Source organism: Silurus meridionalis, chromosome 22 (assembly GCF_014805685.1).
Source record: "Silurus meridionalis isolate SWU-2019-XX chromosome 22, ASM1480568v1, whole genome shotgun sequence".
Taxonomy (NCBI): Eukaryota; Metazoa; Chordata; class Actinopteri; order Siluriformes; family Siluridae; genus Silurus; species Silurus meridionalis.
The window spans coordinates 8,096,781-8,112,006 of record NC_060905.1 but is presented as its reverse complement, the minus strand read 5'-3'; the positions used below and the strand labels follow the sequence as shown (position 1 = coordinate 8,112,006).

General features: G+C 39.1%; 1 protein-coding gene across 1 annotated transcript; it reads left to right on the top strand.

Moving 5' to 3' along the window:
• Positions 1–6,172: 6,172 nt before the first annotated feature.
• Positions 6,173–14,963, top strand: eif3ba (eukaryotic translation initiation factor 3, subunit Ba). Its single transcript, XM_046835321.1, has 19 exons — positions 6,173–6,385; positions 8,644–8,836; positions 9,060–9,179; positions 9,388–9,445; positions 10,106–10,234; positions 10,346–10,503; positions 11,156–11,287; positions 11,386–11,452; positions 11,598–11,644; positions 11,764–11,974; positions 12,129–12,201; positions 12,617–12,739; positions 12,823–12,901; positions 13,090–13,228; positions 13,330–13,455; positions 13,555–13,632; positions 13,729–13,837; positions 14,306–14,418; positions 14,521–14,963. Exons 1-18 carry the CDS (start codon positions 6,283–6,285, stop codon positions 14,404–14,406), a joined length of 2,046 nt encoding a protein of 681 aa, XP_046691277.1. The 5' UTR covers positions 6,173–6,282; the 3' UTR covers positions 14,407–14,418; positions 14,521–14,963.
• The last annotated feature ends 263 nt before the right edge of the window (positions 14,964–15,226 follow it).

Below are 15,226 nucleotides of genomic sequence, written 5' to 3'. Positions count from 1 at the left end.
TGGATGTTTAGACAAGCTCCCTGACATAAGCTCTGTTTATGGCCTACCAGGAACAGATGCATTTATATGATTAATACAACATTTTATGTTTTTTTTTTGCTGCTGTCTTTTGAATTTTGATGGTAACTGCTGTCAGGGTTTTGCAGCAAAGGGGGTAAATACTTATGTAATCACACTTTTGACACAGTAAATTGTGAAGACAATCAAGGTGGTGAATACAAATGGGAATACTTATGGATCCAGCTGTGGGTTTAAGGGGACGTTAACTTAAATAAACCCTCTTTACAACCATGATGAGCAGAAAAGCTAATCAGAAAGCACATTTTCCTCTCCAGCTCATTCTACAGTTGCCTTTGTTTACAAGTCAGTGCTTAAAATGAGCAATATTATCCGCCAATAAAACAGAGATAAAAAAGGTGGTTTATTATACAAGTAATACAAAAACATTCCACATTAATAAAATAAAACTTGATATTTTAAATTGATAAACTGACCGTAATTGATATTTATTCAAGATATTTTTATTTTGGCCAGCTAGAAATAATGATGCACTATAATAGAACCACCTAACATTAAATCACACTCTGGCCTGCAATCAGAAACCCCTCTGACCAATCAGATTTGAGAACTCAAACAGTTTGTTGTATTAATAATTGATTATAAGATTAGGGTTTTATCATTTCTTCTCTCTTGCCAAAAGAGATGCATGATTTTTGCACGATGCTTAGAAGCATGTAAATGAATTAGGTATGTAAATCTAACAAGAGCATCTGAGCTATAATGGCAGGTACTACAGTTAATTTAGTATTAGTGACAAAGACCTCGTAGGCAAAGCTATTTGAGATGAATAACCTGCAGCGGTTCGAGGCAGGCATGTGATGAATTCAGCAGGCAGCTCACTAGCATGGGAATTGGCCACTATAAGTTTCCATTGCCCCATGCTCTTTTATTTCAATTTGAGGTGAAGGGGTAAAAAATGCTGGTCTTATGGTTTATGGGATGATCATTTTGCCCCCCAAGAAAACTGAGCCCCTGCATTTTTCTGTCAATCCCTCAGAGCAGAAATCCAAACAGATGAATTGCATAAGCTACGATAGATCTCATTGTTGAACGCCACCCCTGAACCCACCTCCTGCCCCCCCTAGTCTTCACCCAGGAGGACCTTCCGTTCAGTGAACTGACATTTAAATTGCTTACATATATTCTACGCAAAACATTACCACACCAGTGTGCAGTCACGTCCACATCTCCATCCGCCAGCAAAAGAAAAATCCCCTAAATCCTCCCCTCAAGGGATCTGTGCCACTTTTAATGTGTAACCTATGAGGGTTGGGTTTCCCCCCCTCTAGATTTAACATTAACATCTCTACATTACAATGTGTCCCACATGTTCATCTGGAATCTTCTGATTTGTAGCATACTTGTCAGAGATCTGGCAACCCTGGATTCATTTCACGGGTACGCTGGTATTGTCATTTTAAATATCAATGTTTAAGTGAATCCAGTTACTGACTGACACACACACACACACACACACACACGCACACAAAACAAAGTAGTACATAAAGCACTGACAGGATGTCAGAGCACACAATCGTCTCTTTCTTCATGCTGAAGCTGGCTTGTTTCCATGAATTAATACTCATGACTCTGATTATCCTTGCATTTCTCCTCACATTGACTTTCACTGGTCTTATGCTGAACTCTGATATTTAGTTAATCAGCAATCAGTGTGAGCAGCAGCTGCTGTTGAGGATCTGCCAAAGCATTCAGCTGACTAAAATCATAATAATGTGCTCTTTCAGTTTGCCATAAAGAAGGTAAAGGAGAAAGGCACCTTTTTTTTCCACATGATGAACTTCCAATCTGGAATGAGTCATGTATTGGGAGTATTAGGAAATTGCCTCCTGCCTGTGAAAATTGCTAATAAAATTTATTGAGGACAAAAGTGCCATCTGGTGGAGGAATTACAGCTAAATCTCAAAAGAATTGTGTACAAAAGTGTGAGACTGGTGGAGTGAGAGACAGTGAGTGTGTGAGTAAATGGAGAGAGACTGATGAAGTGAGAGACTGGTGGAGTGAGAGACTGGTGGAGTGAGAGACAGTGAGTGTGTGAGTAAGTGGAGTGAGAGACTGATGGAGTGAGTGTGTGAGTAAGTGGAGTGAAAGACTGATGGAGTGAGAGACAGTGAGTGTGTGACTAAGTGAAGTGAGAGACTGATTGAGTGAGAGACAGTGAGTGTGTGAGTAAGTGGAGTGAGAGACTGATGAGTGAGAGACAGTGAGTGTGTGAGTAGGTGGAGTGAAGGACTGATGAAGTGAGAGACAGTGAGTGTGTGAGTAAGTGGAGTGAGAGACTGATGGAGTGAGAGACAGTGAGTGTGTGAGTAAGTGGAGTAAGAAATTGATGAAGTGAGAGACAGTGAGTGTGTGAGTAAGTGGGGTGAGAGACTGATGGAGTGAGAGACTGATGAAGTGAGACAGTGAGTGTGAGTAAGTGGAGTGAGAGACTGATGGAGTGAGAGACTGATGGGGTGAGAGACAGTGAGTGTATGAGTAAGAGGAGTGAGAAATTGATGAAGTGAGACAGTGAGTGTGTGAGTTAGTGGGGTGAGAGACTGATGGAGTGAGAGAGTGACTGTGTGAGTAAGTGGAGTAAGGGACTGATGGAGTGAGAGACTGATGGAGTGGGAGACAGTGAGTGTGTGAGTAAGTGAGTGAGAGACTGATGAAGTGAGAGACTGATGGAGTAAGAGACAATGAGTGTGTGTGTGTGAGTAAGTGGAGTGAGAGACTGATGAAGTGAGAGACTGATGGAGTGAGAGACAGTGAGTGTGTGTGTGAGTAAGTGGAGTAAGGGACTGATGGAGTGAGAGACTGATGGAGTGAGAGACAGTGAGTGTGTGAGTAAGTGGAGGAACTGAGAAAGTAAATTATGTAAGTAAATGTAAATGGATCATTATTTTGGATGTGAACTGAGTGAAAGCATTTCTTACACCAGTGTTCAGTTGAGTAAAACCCCTGAAAAGCTTGAAATATCATCCATATGATGTTCTTAAAGCATCTACAGTTGTATGCAAAAGTTTATGCACCCTGATAATGTCCATGATTTTCATTTATAATTATTTGGGTTTTTGGATCAGCAATTTCATTTTGATATATCAAATAACTGAAGGACACATTAATATTTTAGTAGTGAAATGAGGTTTATTGAATTAACAGCAAATGCGCAATATGCATCAAAACGAAAATAGACAGGTGCATAAATTTGGGCACCCCATAAGAAAAAAAATCAATATTTAATAGAACCTCCTTTAGCAGAAATAACAGCCTCTTGATGCTTCCTATAGCCTGTAATGAGTGTCTGGATTCTGAATGAATGTATATTGGACCATTCCCCCTTACAAAAGATCTCCAGTTCAGTTAGGTTTGATGGTTGCCCACCAAATCACCCCACCGATGTTTAATGACATTCAGGTCTGGGGACTGGGATGGTCATTCCAGAACATTGTACTTGTTTCTCTACATAAATGCCCGAGTAGATTTTGAGCAGTGTTTTGGGTCGTTGTCTTGATAAATTATCTAGCGTAACTTGTAATACCCGGTGTAACTTCAACTTTGTGACTGATTCCTTAACATTATTCTCAAGAATCTGCTGATATTGAGTGGAATCCATGCGACCCTCAACTTTAACCAGATTCCCAGTACCGGCACTGGCCACACTGCCCCACATCATGATGAAACCTCGCCCATATTTAACTGTGGGTAGCAAGTGTTTTTCTTGGAACGCTGAGTTCTTTTGCCACCATGCATAACACCCCTTATGACGACCAAATAACAATCTTTGTTTCATTAGTCCACAGCACCTTATTCCAAAATGAAGCTGGCTTGTCCAAATGTGCGTTTGCATACCTCAAGCGACACCATCTGCAGCAAGTGGATGTTGTAGGTTTTTGGAGGTGGTCTGTGGGCTGTTTTTGACCGTTCTCACCATTGCCTCTCCAATATTTTATGTGGCCTGCCACTTCTGGCCTTACCAAGAACCGTGCCTGTGGTCTTCCATTTCCTCACTATGTTCCTCACATTGGACACTGACAGCTTATATCTCTGCGATGACTTTTTGTAGCCTTCCCCTTTTTGAGAGTTGTTTTGAGACCCCCATGTTGCCACTTTTAGATGAGAGTCAAAGAGAACAACAACTTGCAATTGACCACCTCCAATACCTTTTCTCATGATGGGATGCACCTGTCTATAAAGTTCAAGGCTTAATGAGCTCACCAAACCAAATGTGTGTTCCAATTAATCAGTGCTAAGTAGTTACAGGTATTCAAATCAACAAAATGAGAAGGCTGCCCAAATTTACGCTAATTGTCTAATTTCGTTTTGATGCATATTGCACATTTTCTGTTAATCCAATAAACCTATTTTCACTACTGAAATATTACTGTGTCCTTCAGTTATTTGATGGATCAAAATGAAATTGCTGATCCAAACACCCAAATGTTTATAAATGAAAATCATGGACATTGTCGGGGGTGCCTAAACTTTTGCATACAACTGAATAATCATTCACTCGATCGCACTCACCACATGTACAGAACCCTTTGTACCACTGTAGTTTACACCATGTAGATACTGATCACAACACAAAAAAGTAGCTTTCACACTAAATAGAGAAGAAAACTAAATTCCATTCTTTGTTATAACTTTGTTATTTTCCGCATCCAAACCTCTTGATAGTAAAAACATCTCCGTTCACTGACCCTCTGATTGCATCATTTGGACATAAACCGTGTTTTGTTGCCTTAGAAACTTTGTGCACCTCCTCAGTACCCAGTCTACAGCGGAAACACACACAGAAGAGATAATCCAAAATAAACATAAACAGTGTAAATGACTTGTACAGTGTATCTCTTCCTGAAACACTTTAACTAGCACTTATTTTCTCTGTTTGTTTTATGTATTTATGTAAAAAAAAAAAAAAGAAAAGGTGTGCTGTAATTCCTCCCAGAAGAGTTTTAGGCTGATTGTATCCCGAGTCTTCAGCTCGGTGAACCAGTGTTGATTTATTCACTGATAGAGTTCAAAGCACTTTCTGGAAAAGAGCGTCTGCTAATTGCCATAAAAAAAGTTTTAAACATTAATCACAATTTTATAAAAGGATGTTTAATGCAATACATTTTCCCTTCACTGGAACTAAAATGCACACTGTTTACTGAGCTCCAAGGTGTGAGAAGGTCCTGAGTGGAAGAACTTGTGTATCCTGCCCTGACCTGACCTTAACCGCACTGAAAACCCTGAGAGAATGAATAAATGGTAAAGCTTTCCTAGAAGAGTGAAGGTTATTATAACAGCAAATAGGAATACATCTGGAATTAGACATCCAACAACAAGCACATATTGGTGTAATGGTCAGGTGTCCACAAACTTTTGGACAAGTACACCTTGGAAGCTTCTAATCACAATTCACTTTTCTTAGATAGTGTAAAATAGTTCTGTGTAAATTGTAAAAAAAAAAAAAATATATATATATATATATATATATATATATATATATATATATATATATATTACTATTAATATTATTAATAATAACAATAGGGTTATACTTCTAATTATTATTATTTCTTTATTTTTATTATTTGATTGCTAATAAGGAAATAAGACTGAATAAACTGTAAAATCCGGCTTAAAAAGACACAAACCGTTCCAGAATAGGCATCGTCGAGACTTTTATTATATAAAACATTCTCCAGAAACACACTTTTATTATCCATCTTCTCCCTCTAAAACACGTCGGCCGCGTCAAAATCTCCGACTTCCGCTGAAAAGCAGCGATACTCAAATCCCACGTACATACGCTTCTTAGCCAGATGTCGCGTGTGTATATGAGATGTATATCGCTGAAGCTGAACGCTGCGTCGCGTGCTATACTGACGCACAGGAAGTGAGCCTTTACTGGGCAAAACCAAGTTGGAACAAGACAGAGGGGGGTTCTTGAGGATATATTTTAGACCAGCTTTATTTTACAGCAATAAATATGGGGAATATTTCAATAAATGGTTTTGTGACGTCATTTAATATCTAAGCTCTTTATATATCGCATTCTGTAAATCTGTACATACTATTGTTGTTTTGTCGTTGTTGAGGGTAGGTGAAGACCGTTTCGGTGACATGGTACGTTCCTTTTCTTTGCGCCGGCTCTAGCGCACATGGTGGTGCTGGAGAAGCTCGTGTAACAGAGCGCCTTCTGATTAAACGGTGCGCGTTTCTACAACCTCGATGAGAGGCACGGACGAAATGGAAGCTGAAGTAGAGTTCGATGAAGGCGACGAGCCCTCGTTCAGCGACCCTGAGGACTTTGAGGATGATATCAGTGATCAGGGTAGGTCTCTAAAGGAAACCAGCCGGCTGTAGCCAGGCCCCGCCTGCAAAGGTCTGATCACGATTCACAATTTCACATTAAAACTGATCATTTAGGTAGTGAACCTCATATATATATTTTCTTCGCTATTTTCCGTATTTGGCCCAGAACGCCAGTTATAAGAAACTGTCTAGCTCGCTCTGGCAGCCATTTTGATGTAACTTAGGCCCCGGGCCGAATCTTAAATGACGCTTTGTCAGTAAGATAGTGCTCTACCTAGGGGGCGCGTTCTGTTGTGTTGAACGGAGTGTAGGTCACTTATCTAGGGAGCACGTCGCTGAATGGGATGAAGCCCAACAGCCTGCGATTTTACACTTGCTAACAATTCCGCTGCTAAAACGACATGGTTTCCTGAAACAAAACAGCTACATTGATGCCAAATTCATACATTAATATACAATTTCCTCGCTAAACATGCTCGCTGGATGCTTAATACTTGCTCTCGTTGTTGTCCGACTGGTTTTCAGTCAGTCCGTTACCTTATCTGCCATGAACAAGCCCCACCAAAACGAGTTTCCCTCCCCCACAAATCTACTTCTGGTTTTAGGTTCTGCTTCTAAATTTCTTTCTTTTTTCTTTTTAGGAACGTGATTTTGTTTGTTAAAATGATTTTTCTGTATATTAAGAGCTTTGTCATAAAAGTAGATAATGCAGCACGCGAAAATGGGCACGCTGTGACGTCACAGGCTCGTTTGCAGATATATAGATGGATGAATGGATGGATAGATGGATATTTGTCATTGCATAATGTACACATTCATCACAATTATACAAATGCATTCTAGCATCTACAAGAAGGGTAAATAAGAGCATTATGCCAAACTGACAAGTGCAGATTAATATGTAAATATATGTAAAGTAAATCAATATAAAGGTTATGGGTATTGAAAACATGTGCAGAAGCTGTAGAGTAAGTGCACAGTAGTGTGTGATTTAGATTTAATCTCTCGTGATGTGTGTAAGGCACAATACGTGTAGAGAAATATTGGATATATAAATGTAGGACGTGAGATCTGGAAGATTTGGAGGACAGCATAGTGCTGGGATTTGAACTCGCAACCTTCTGATTTGAAGTCCGGCATCTTTTTTTTGTGCAAAAGTTGTACAACGTATATGCAGATGATATCTAGATACTGTAGGATGTTCCATGGATTGACAATGATATACAGTTATAATTATCCGGAGATGCTTTGTTAGGACTGGATGAATTGGACGATACGGGGTGCAGTAACGATTATTGGCGGAGGAATCAGAACAGCACCAGGGCGACATCAGTGTCCTAACGTTGTAGTGTAGAGTTCAGTACGATTATGGGAGATGACCCCCCCCTCTGAACCTGCTGGTTCTGGTGCGACTGTTCCTGTATCACTCCTTCTTGATGGAAAGAAGTTAATCAGTTTGTTAATGTCTTCATCAGGCTCATTTGCATATTCATTAGCAAAAAATGGTGCCCCTTGGATTCTAAATTCAAAAGTGAGAACAAATAGTGGTTTGTTTGAAAGTAAAATAGTGAACTATAATTCAATTTAGTTTTATTTTATAGCACTTTTACCAACGGGCATTGTCCCAAAGCAGCTTTACAGAGATGGAGGTTATAAAGCTGGAATGTATAGTTTAGTACTTATAAGTTTGTTCTTTGTGAGTTTAAACCCTAATGAGCGAGCCAGTGGCAGCAGTGGCGAGGAAGAACTCACTGAGGGACCAGACTTAAAAGGGAACCAAGGTGGCACCAAATGTTCATTCATTATAGTTTTATCATTGTTTGAGGGGTCCTGTTTAGTGATGCAGAAATGTTAATGTAAATCGCAGTCTAGGACATTGTAGCAGACTGTTGATATTTATTACAGTCCAAATCCATCCTAATGATTATAGACTTCTTACTGAAAGACGGCTTGTCTGCTTATGGCACAAGAGAACTTTTCATGAATTTACACAACACTTTATTAAAAATACAGCGCAAACAAAGAGAGGCGTCGTGTAGTAGCAAGGAACCGCTTATACACTTTTATTAGTTATCCAACAGGAATTAAGGCAACACATTCAGGCTTTACAAGCTGAGAGTCGAGTGAACCCTCTTTGTCTCAGCTTGTGGAGAGTGGAAATGAGTTCGGGAGAGTCACTGATGTCTGATTAGTTTGTCCCCAAATGCATGTAAAAAAGCAATGAATCTAATGGCAAAGTGTCTAAGATGGCAGTACTGAATGAAATCTTCAATGCAGAGCTGCTGGGAGATGTCCTGAGAGAGCAACCTCAAGAGGCTGATGGCATCGACTCGGTCATCGTCGTCGACAACGTTCCCCAAGTAGGACCCGATCGTCTAGAGAAACTAAAGAACGTCATCCACAAGATCTTCTCCAAGTTCGGCAAAATCACTAATGAGTTCTACCCAGAAGCAGATGGAAAGACCAAGGGGTAAATAAGACTATGGATGACCAGAGGTGTAATACTGCACAACAGCTAAAATATGTTCCACGTTTTTTTTTATTTAGTATGAAAAAGAAATTCTAATATAATAACTATAATTCACACCAATTCACCATGCTGTTAAAACGGGTGTACAAATAATATTGGATTGACTTGTCAGATCTGCAGATGTTTGTTAATTGTGTATTTTAATGATCCCTGTCGTTTCCAGGTACATTTTTCTGGAATACTCCGTCCCCAGCCACGCACACGAAGCAGTGAAGAACGCTGACGGCTACAAATTGGATAAGCAGCATACCTTCCGTGTCAACCTGTTCACTGATTTCGACAAGTACGTTCAGCTTCATTTCACTACCATACTCACTGACATGAAGTCATTAGTAACTGCCACTTATCTCCATCTGATCATGTGTTCATTACGTCATTACAAAACTGAAAATGAGTTTTTATGTGATACTGAATGGTGCACTTAATGAGCAAGATATAAAGATGTTCGTTTTTGTTTAGTCTTTAATGCTTTTTCTCTGCTGGTTCTCCAGGTACATGACGATCAGTGATGAATGGGAAGCACCCGAGAAGCAGCCCTTTAAAGATTTTGTAAGCATATATTTATTTATTTATTTTTTACAAGATATCAACATTCGATTAAAATTGTTTTGAAATTTTTTATAAAGGTTAAAGTATGGTTTTCGTTTTTTGTGTGATTGAGCAAATTCATTCAAACGGCTGCTTTTAGACTAATGATTGACATTTTTTTTATTATTATTATTATTTTCTCCTACTTGAGTGATTTTTCCTGCATTTTTGTAAGGTATTTGCTTGAGTAAAGCTGAACCATTGTGTTACTAATCTCAAATGCATCCCATGACATGCTTTAAAAATTATTTTGATGGGGTCATTTAACATTAGATCTTTATAAATATTCTGATTAAACAAAGAAACCAATCTCCAACCATCTGATTGATCCAATGTACGATATTTTCATCATGCATTGTATGATAAAGCACAATGAAAATATTGTATCTAGAAAGAATGGCACCTCAGAAATGGAAACATTTTAAACTAATGAATTCACTTTAATCAACACAAATCTGTAATGGACAGTTTGTTCTCCAGGAAGCGATTTTCTTCAGGAGTTCCACAGAGCAGCATTCCCCCTCAGCACAAAAGCCTGTTTTTTAATTAAAGCATGACCCAGGCTTCAGTCAGTCTTTACACAGCATTGTGAGATACTTCATTCTGTTTGTTTCTTGACAGGGAAATTTGCGCCACTGGTTGGAGGACCCCGACTGTCGTGATCAGTACAGCGTGATCTATGATTCTGGTGAGAAAACGGGCATCTTCGCCAATGATGGCAAGGAACCCATTGAGATTGAAGAGAGAGCGGTGAGAAATTATATATTTTTTATTTATTTGTCCATATGTATTGTGTTTTTTTTATTTATTTATTTATAATTTTTAAATAAATATATATATAAACACGCGTGTCTTTTTCAGCGCTGGACCGAAACGTACGTGCGCTGGTCTCCTAAAGGCACCTACCTTGCCACGTTTCATCAGAGAGGCATTGCATTGTGGGGCGGGGAGAAGTTCAAACAGATTCAGAGGTTCAGCCATCAGGGAGTGCAGCTCATCGACTTTTCCCCTTGCGAGAGGTTTGTGTAGTCTGGGTGTTCAAGTTGAAAAGAATGGAGTGATGTGCTAAGGGAGAAACTTGGGGAAATAAATATTGACAAATTTCCAATATTGATTTTAAATAGGCAGTTATTGTTTACCTTACCTCACAGCCTGGGCGATATGTATATGGATAACCTGAAGCCTAACACTAAAAGCCACAAATGTTCTAGTTTGATTCCATGGGGACTTCAAACCACTGCTTGCTAAATTTTTTTACGACTCTCCACAAGAAGTACTCGCACTTATAAAGAGCTCGTAAGGCCTTGACGGCTCCCATAATCTGGCATCAAGATATAATGCTGAGAGCTGCTTACTGGTGCTAATACTCAGTACTAATACTCTCCTCAATAGACGGGTTAACCAACATTGACTTTTTAACCTGCAGTTAGGTATCAATCCTGAATGTAGGCCAAAGCGTAAAGGAAAGCCCATGTTGCAATAATCCTATACAGCACAATTTCTCATACAAATTCTTTTATCTGCTTTTTAAATGTTTATTTTAGTTCACTTTTAAACTTTACAGACAAAAAAAAATAAATGGACAATTATGATTTGGTGAATCCTCTGTAAAGCAGCTTGCTTTTCCAAAATATATATATATATATATTCATGTTCCCTTTTTTTGGGCAGGTACGTGGTAACATTTAGTCCCCTGATGGACACGAAAGACGACCCACAGGCCATCATAATCTGGGATGTTCTGACTGGCCAGAAAAAGAGAGGGTTCCACTGTGAGAGCTCTGCCCACTGGCCGATCTTCAAGTCAGTATAAATACATTTTCACATATATGCTGTACTTTTTTTTTTTTTGTTTGTTCAGATGTAAAGGAATTATGGTTTATTGTACGTTTCATTTTCAGGTGGAGTCCGGATGGGAAGTTCTTTGCCAGAATGACTCAGGACACCCTCAGCATCTATGAAACACCGGTAAATTTTACATTAGGCCAAGTGGAGCTATAAAATTTGCCTGTCTAGCAGTTTTAATTGTAATGTTTAGTAATTTTTCTTATATTCTATACTATTATTATTGATGCACATTTTGACATTTCTAAATGTTTTGCTTTTCTTCTAGTCAATGGGTCTTTTGGACAAGAAGAGTTTGAAGATTAATGGAATTAAGTAAGTTAAATAGGTACAGTGTTCAGTGTGTGTTGTACCTATTTGTATAACAGAACTTTACAAGTAATCAGAAGCTAGAATGCCCCTAAATGCACTCTCGTTGTGCTAATCTTCAACAGAGATTTCTCCTGGTCTCCTGGTGATAACATCATTGCATTCTGGGTTCCTGAGGACAAAGACATCCCAGCCAGGGTGACCCTCATGCAGCTTCCATCCAGGAATGAGATCCGAGTGCGTAATCTGTTTAACGTGGTCGACTGCAAACTTCATTGGCAGAAGAACGGCGATTATCTTTGCGTAAAGGTGGACAGGACTCCTAAGGGAACACAGGTACAGGATTATATATAATAAATAAATAAATAAAATAACTCTCAGTATCTCAGAAGTATATTAACGTTTACATTATGAAGAATTATTGTTATCCTGCTGTATTTGAATATAAATGCAGTGATTTCTTTCTGAAGTATGCCACTTTTACTTTTAGGGAATCGTCACAAATTTTGAGCTCTTCAGGATGAGGGAGAAGCAGGTTCCTGTCGACGTTGTCGAGATGAAAGGTAACGTGATAGGAGGGATAGCTCCGATTTTTTTTTTTTACCTCCCAAAGTCTCTGGGGTATTAAACCTCATTTCTATTTACTGCATTTCAAACAGCTCGTTGTTTTGATGTGCTGAGCAAAAAATCGGTGCAACGGTGCGATTCTTCCTGATCTCATGCACTTTGTGGTATCCAAGGACAAACAAGCACACAGAGAGGCACCTAATTTTCTCGTCTCCTTTAAAAGTAGTCTCTTTTCTGAAAAAAGAAGTTTGCAAATTAAGAGTCAAGCATCTGAGGTCTCATTAGTTTGATTTTTTTGGCTGTTTCTTTTTCTACTCTGGTTAGCAGTGTGGAGGTTTTAAAGGGGGGGGACTTGCTGAAGCATAAATCTGTAATACTTTAATGTTAATGTAAAAATGTTGTCTGTTACAGAGGGCATTATTGCCTTTGCCTGGGAACCGAATGGGAGCAGGTTTGCAGTGCTGCATGGGGAATCCCCCAGGATCAATGCATCCTTTTATGACGTAAAGAGCAATGGCAAAATCGAGCTGATCAGTGAGTTATATCCGTACGCATGTACAGCTTAATATCTTTTGACAACAATATTTTGAACCTGAACATCTTATCTTTTTTTAAAGAAATGTTTGACAAGCAGCAGGCCAACAGCATTTTCTGGAGCCCTCAGGGCCAGTTCTTGGTCTTGGCTGGATTGAGGAGGTTGGTACTCAAGTATATATATACATTATTCACCTTGGCAGACATGTTCTGAATTTATGATTCAGTTGGAACACGTAGCTGTGCAGTTGAAGGTTTCTGGGAAGGTTCAGAAGGTTCACTAGTTAATAAAAATCAACTTTTAGTTTCTCCTGTTTTCTCACTTTAAACATTTTGTTCCTGCTTGACAGCATGAACGGCGCTCTGGCATTCGTAGACACCTCAGACTGCACCATGATGAACATCGCTGAGCATTACATGGCATCTGATGTGGAATGGGACCCAACTGGCAGATTTGTTGTCACCTCTGTTTCTTGGTGGAGCCACAAGGTAAAATGTTTTGGGGCTTAAAGTGATCTGTTGATTTAACAGAAAAAAAACTCTCCACTGATCTCTTCTGCAACTAAAAACATTTATATATAAAAATGCAGGTAGACAATGCGTACTGGCTTTGGACGTTTCAAGGGCGGCTACTGCAGAAAAACAACAAAGACCGTTTCTGCCAGCTGCTGTGGCGGCCTCGTCCTCCTTCTCTCCTCTCCCAGGATCAGATAAAGGTGATGCCTGAATGAACAAGATCTACTTAATAAAAATGTATCAATTAATTTTTCCTACCAAGCTGAGCACTGTTTTTGTTATTCTTTTGAATCTACCAGGCCATCAAGAAAGACCTCAAGAAGTACTCCAAGATCTTTGAGCAAAAAGATCGACTAAGCCAATCAAAGGCTTCAAAGGTTAGCCATATAAAATAATTATCTTATGTTTGTTACATTGGTCTGTCCCTATGGATCTAGCTGGCAAATTTTATTTATTTATTTATTTTTGTGCAGGAATTGGTCGACAAGAGACGCTCAATGATGGAGGACTATCGCAAGTACCGCGAGGCCGCCATGAAGGTGTATCAGGAGCAGAGAACTCTCCGCCTTGAGCTCAGAGGAGGTGCGTTGATTGGAGATTATGGCTGCGTCCCAGAATTTCCACTTGTCAGAGTCTATTTTTAAATTTCACAATCAGGGGAGAAAATGGAGAGAGGTGCCGACACAATGTAGCACAATGATGCCATTTTCTTGAGCTAAATTTAACAGAATGGTTATCTGACTCAACTCTCATAACATCATGTAAATGTGTCTGTTCAGGACAAACGTGCCTGTGCTATGTGTTAATATGAATGCTGTTGTCTCAAATGTGAATGCTTCAGATACATTTAGGTTGAAGAGGATGATGAATGAAATGGATGTTATGTTAGGGTTGTGTTTTTGTTTGTTTTTTAACCCTTTAGGACCCTTGTGGAAGCAGGGTGTATCTCCTTAACTTTCCATACAATTCCATAATGCATGTTGTAGAAGTAATATGCTTTTAAAAATTATTGCAATCTATGCACTTTATTTATTTTTCCCTTTTTCATAGATGTGGACACAGATGAACTTGACAGTAATGTCGATGACTGGGAAGAGGAGACCATTGAGTTTTTCATCAATGAAGAAATCATTCCACTTGGAGATCTGTAGTCCCTATAGCAGGTAATAATGAAATGAAATCTGTAGTTTCTGATTTAGTATCTTGTGTAATAATGACAATAACCCAGCCCTCATTTTGCTTTTTTTTTTCCCCCCCTCCACCAGATTCATTTTAATTCTTGAGCACCAGGCATCTCTCTTTTTCTCCAACAAATTCCTTGTTAACATCCAGCCAAGTGCCTTTTAATACTGGTTGCTGTGGAAGGAGAATTTCGTACCACTGTTGGCTGCTGCTGATTTTTGCCCCTATATCCAACACCGGGAGCGTCCATCCTGCCCCCTTCACTCTGAGCAGCACTTGGCCGCTTTACCCTCTGGTTCTTGCCTTTTGAGTTGAACGTTTTACTTCGTCAGAAGGTCCTTACCATGACACAGCATGCCATGGAAGGTTTTTACATCTCCATTTGGAAGAAAGACATTCTGTTTCCAGAGATATTTTGTAGGGTTAATAAATACTCTAGCGAGCGCTACAGTGGGCTGTATCCTCCTCCATTCAGATTACCTGATATTAAATGCACAACAAGGTAATAAAGTATAAAAAAAATTTACTTTTTGTCAGGTGTTTATTTTTTTACCCATGGTTAAATATAACCTATTGTCTGATTTATTGTGCGTTTTTGGTTTTATGTATGTATTTCATTATGACCCTAATGGTTCATTTCTGGGTATCAATATAATGTGTAAATGTCTTGCATAAAATAAAACATGCAGCTGCAATTTAAATACATTCACAACATAACTCAGCGAGTTGGAGTAAGTTCAGAAGTGCTTGTTTTGGCTTTTTCTTTTTTACTTGTGGCTAATCCTTCTG

Bases quoted from the DNA above. Each gene is read 5' to 3' on its own strand.
- eif3ba (XM_046835321.1), top strand. From the start codon at position 6,283: ATGAGAGGCACGGACGAAATGGAAGCTGAAGTAGAGTTCGATGAAGGC. The intron at 11,975-12,128 runs GTACAGGATTAT...TTTTACTTTTAG, and splicing joins GGACTCCTAAGGGAACACAG to GGAATCGTCACAAATTTTGA. The intron at 13,838-14,305 runs GTGCGTTGATTG...CCTTTTTCATAG, and splicing joins CCGCCTTGAGCTCAGAGGAG to ATGTGGACACAGATGAACTT.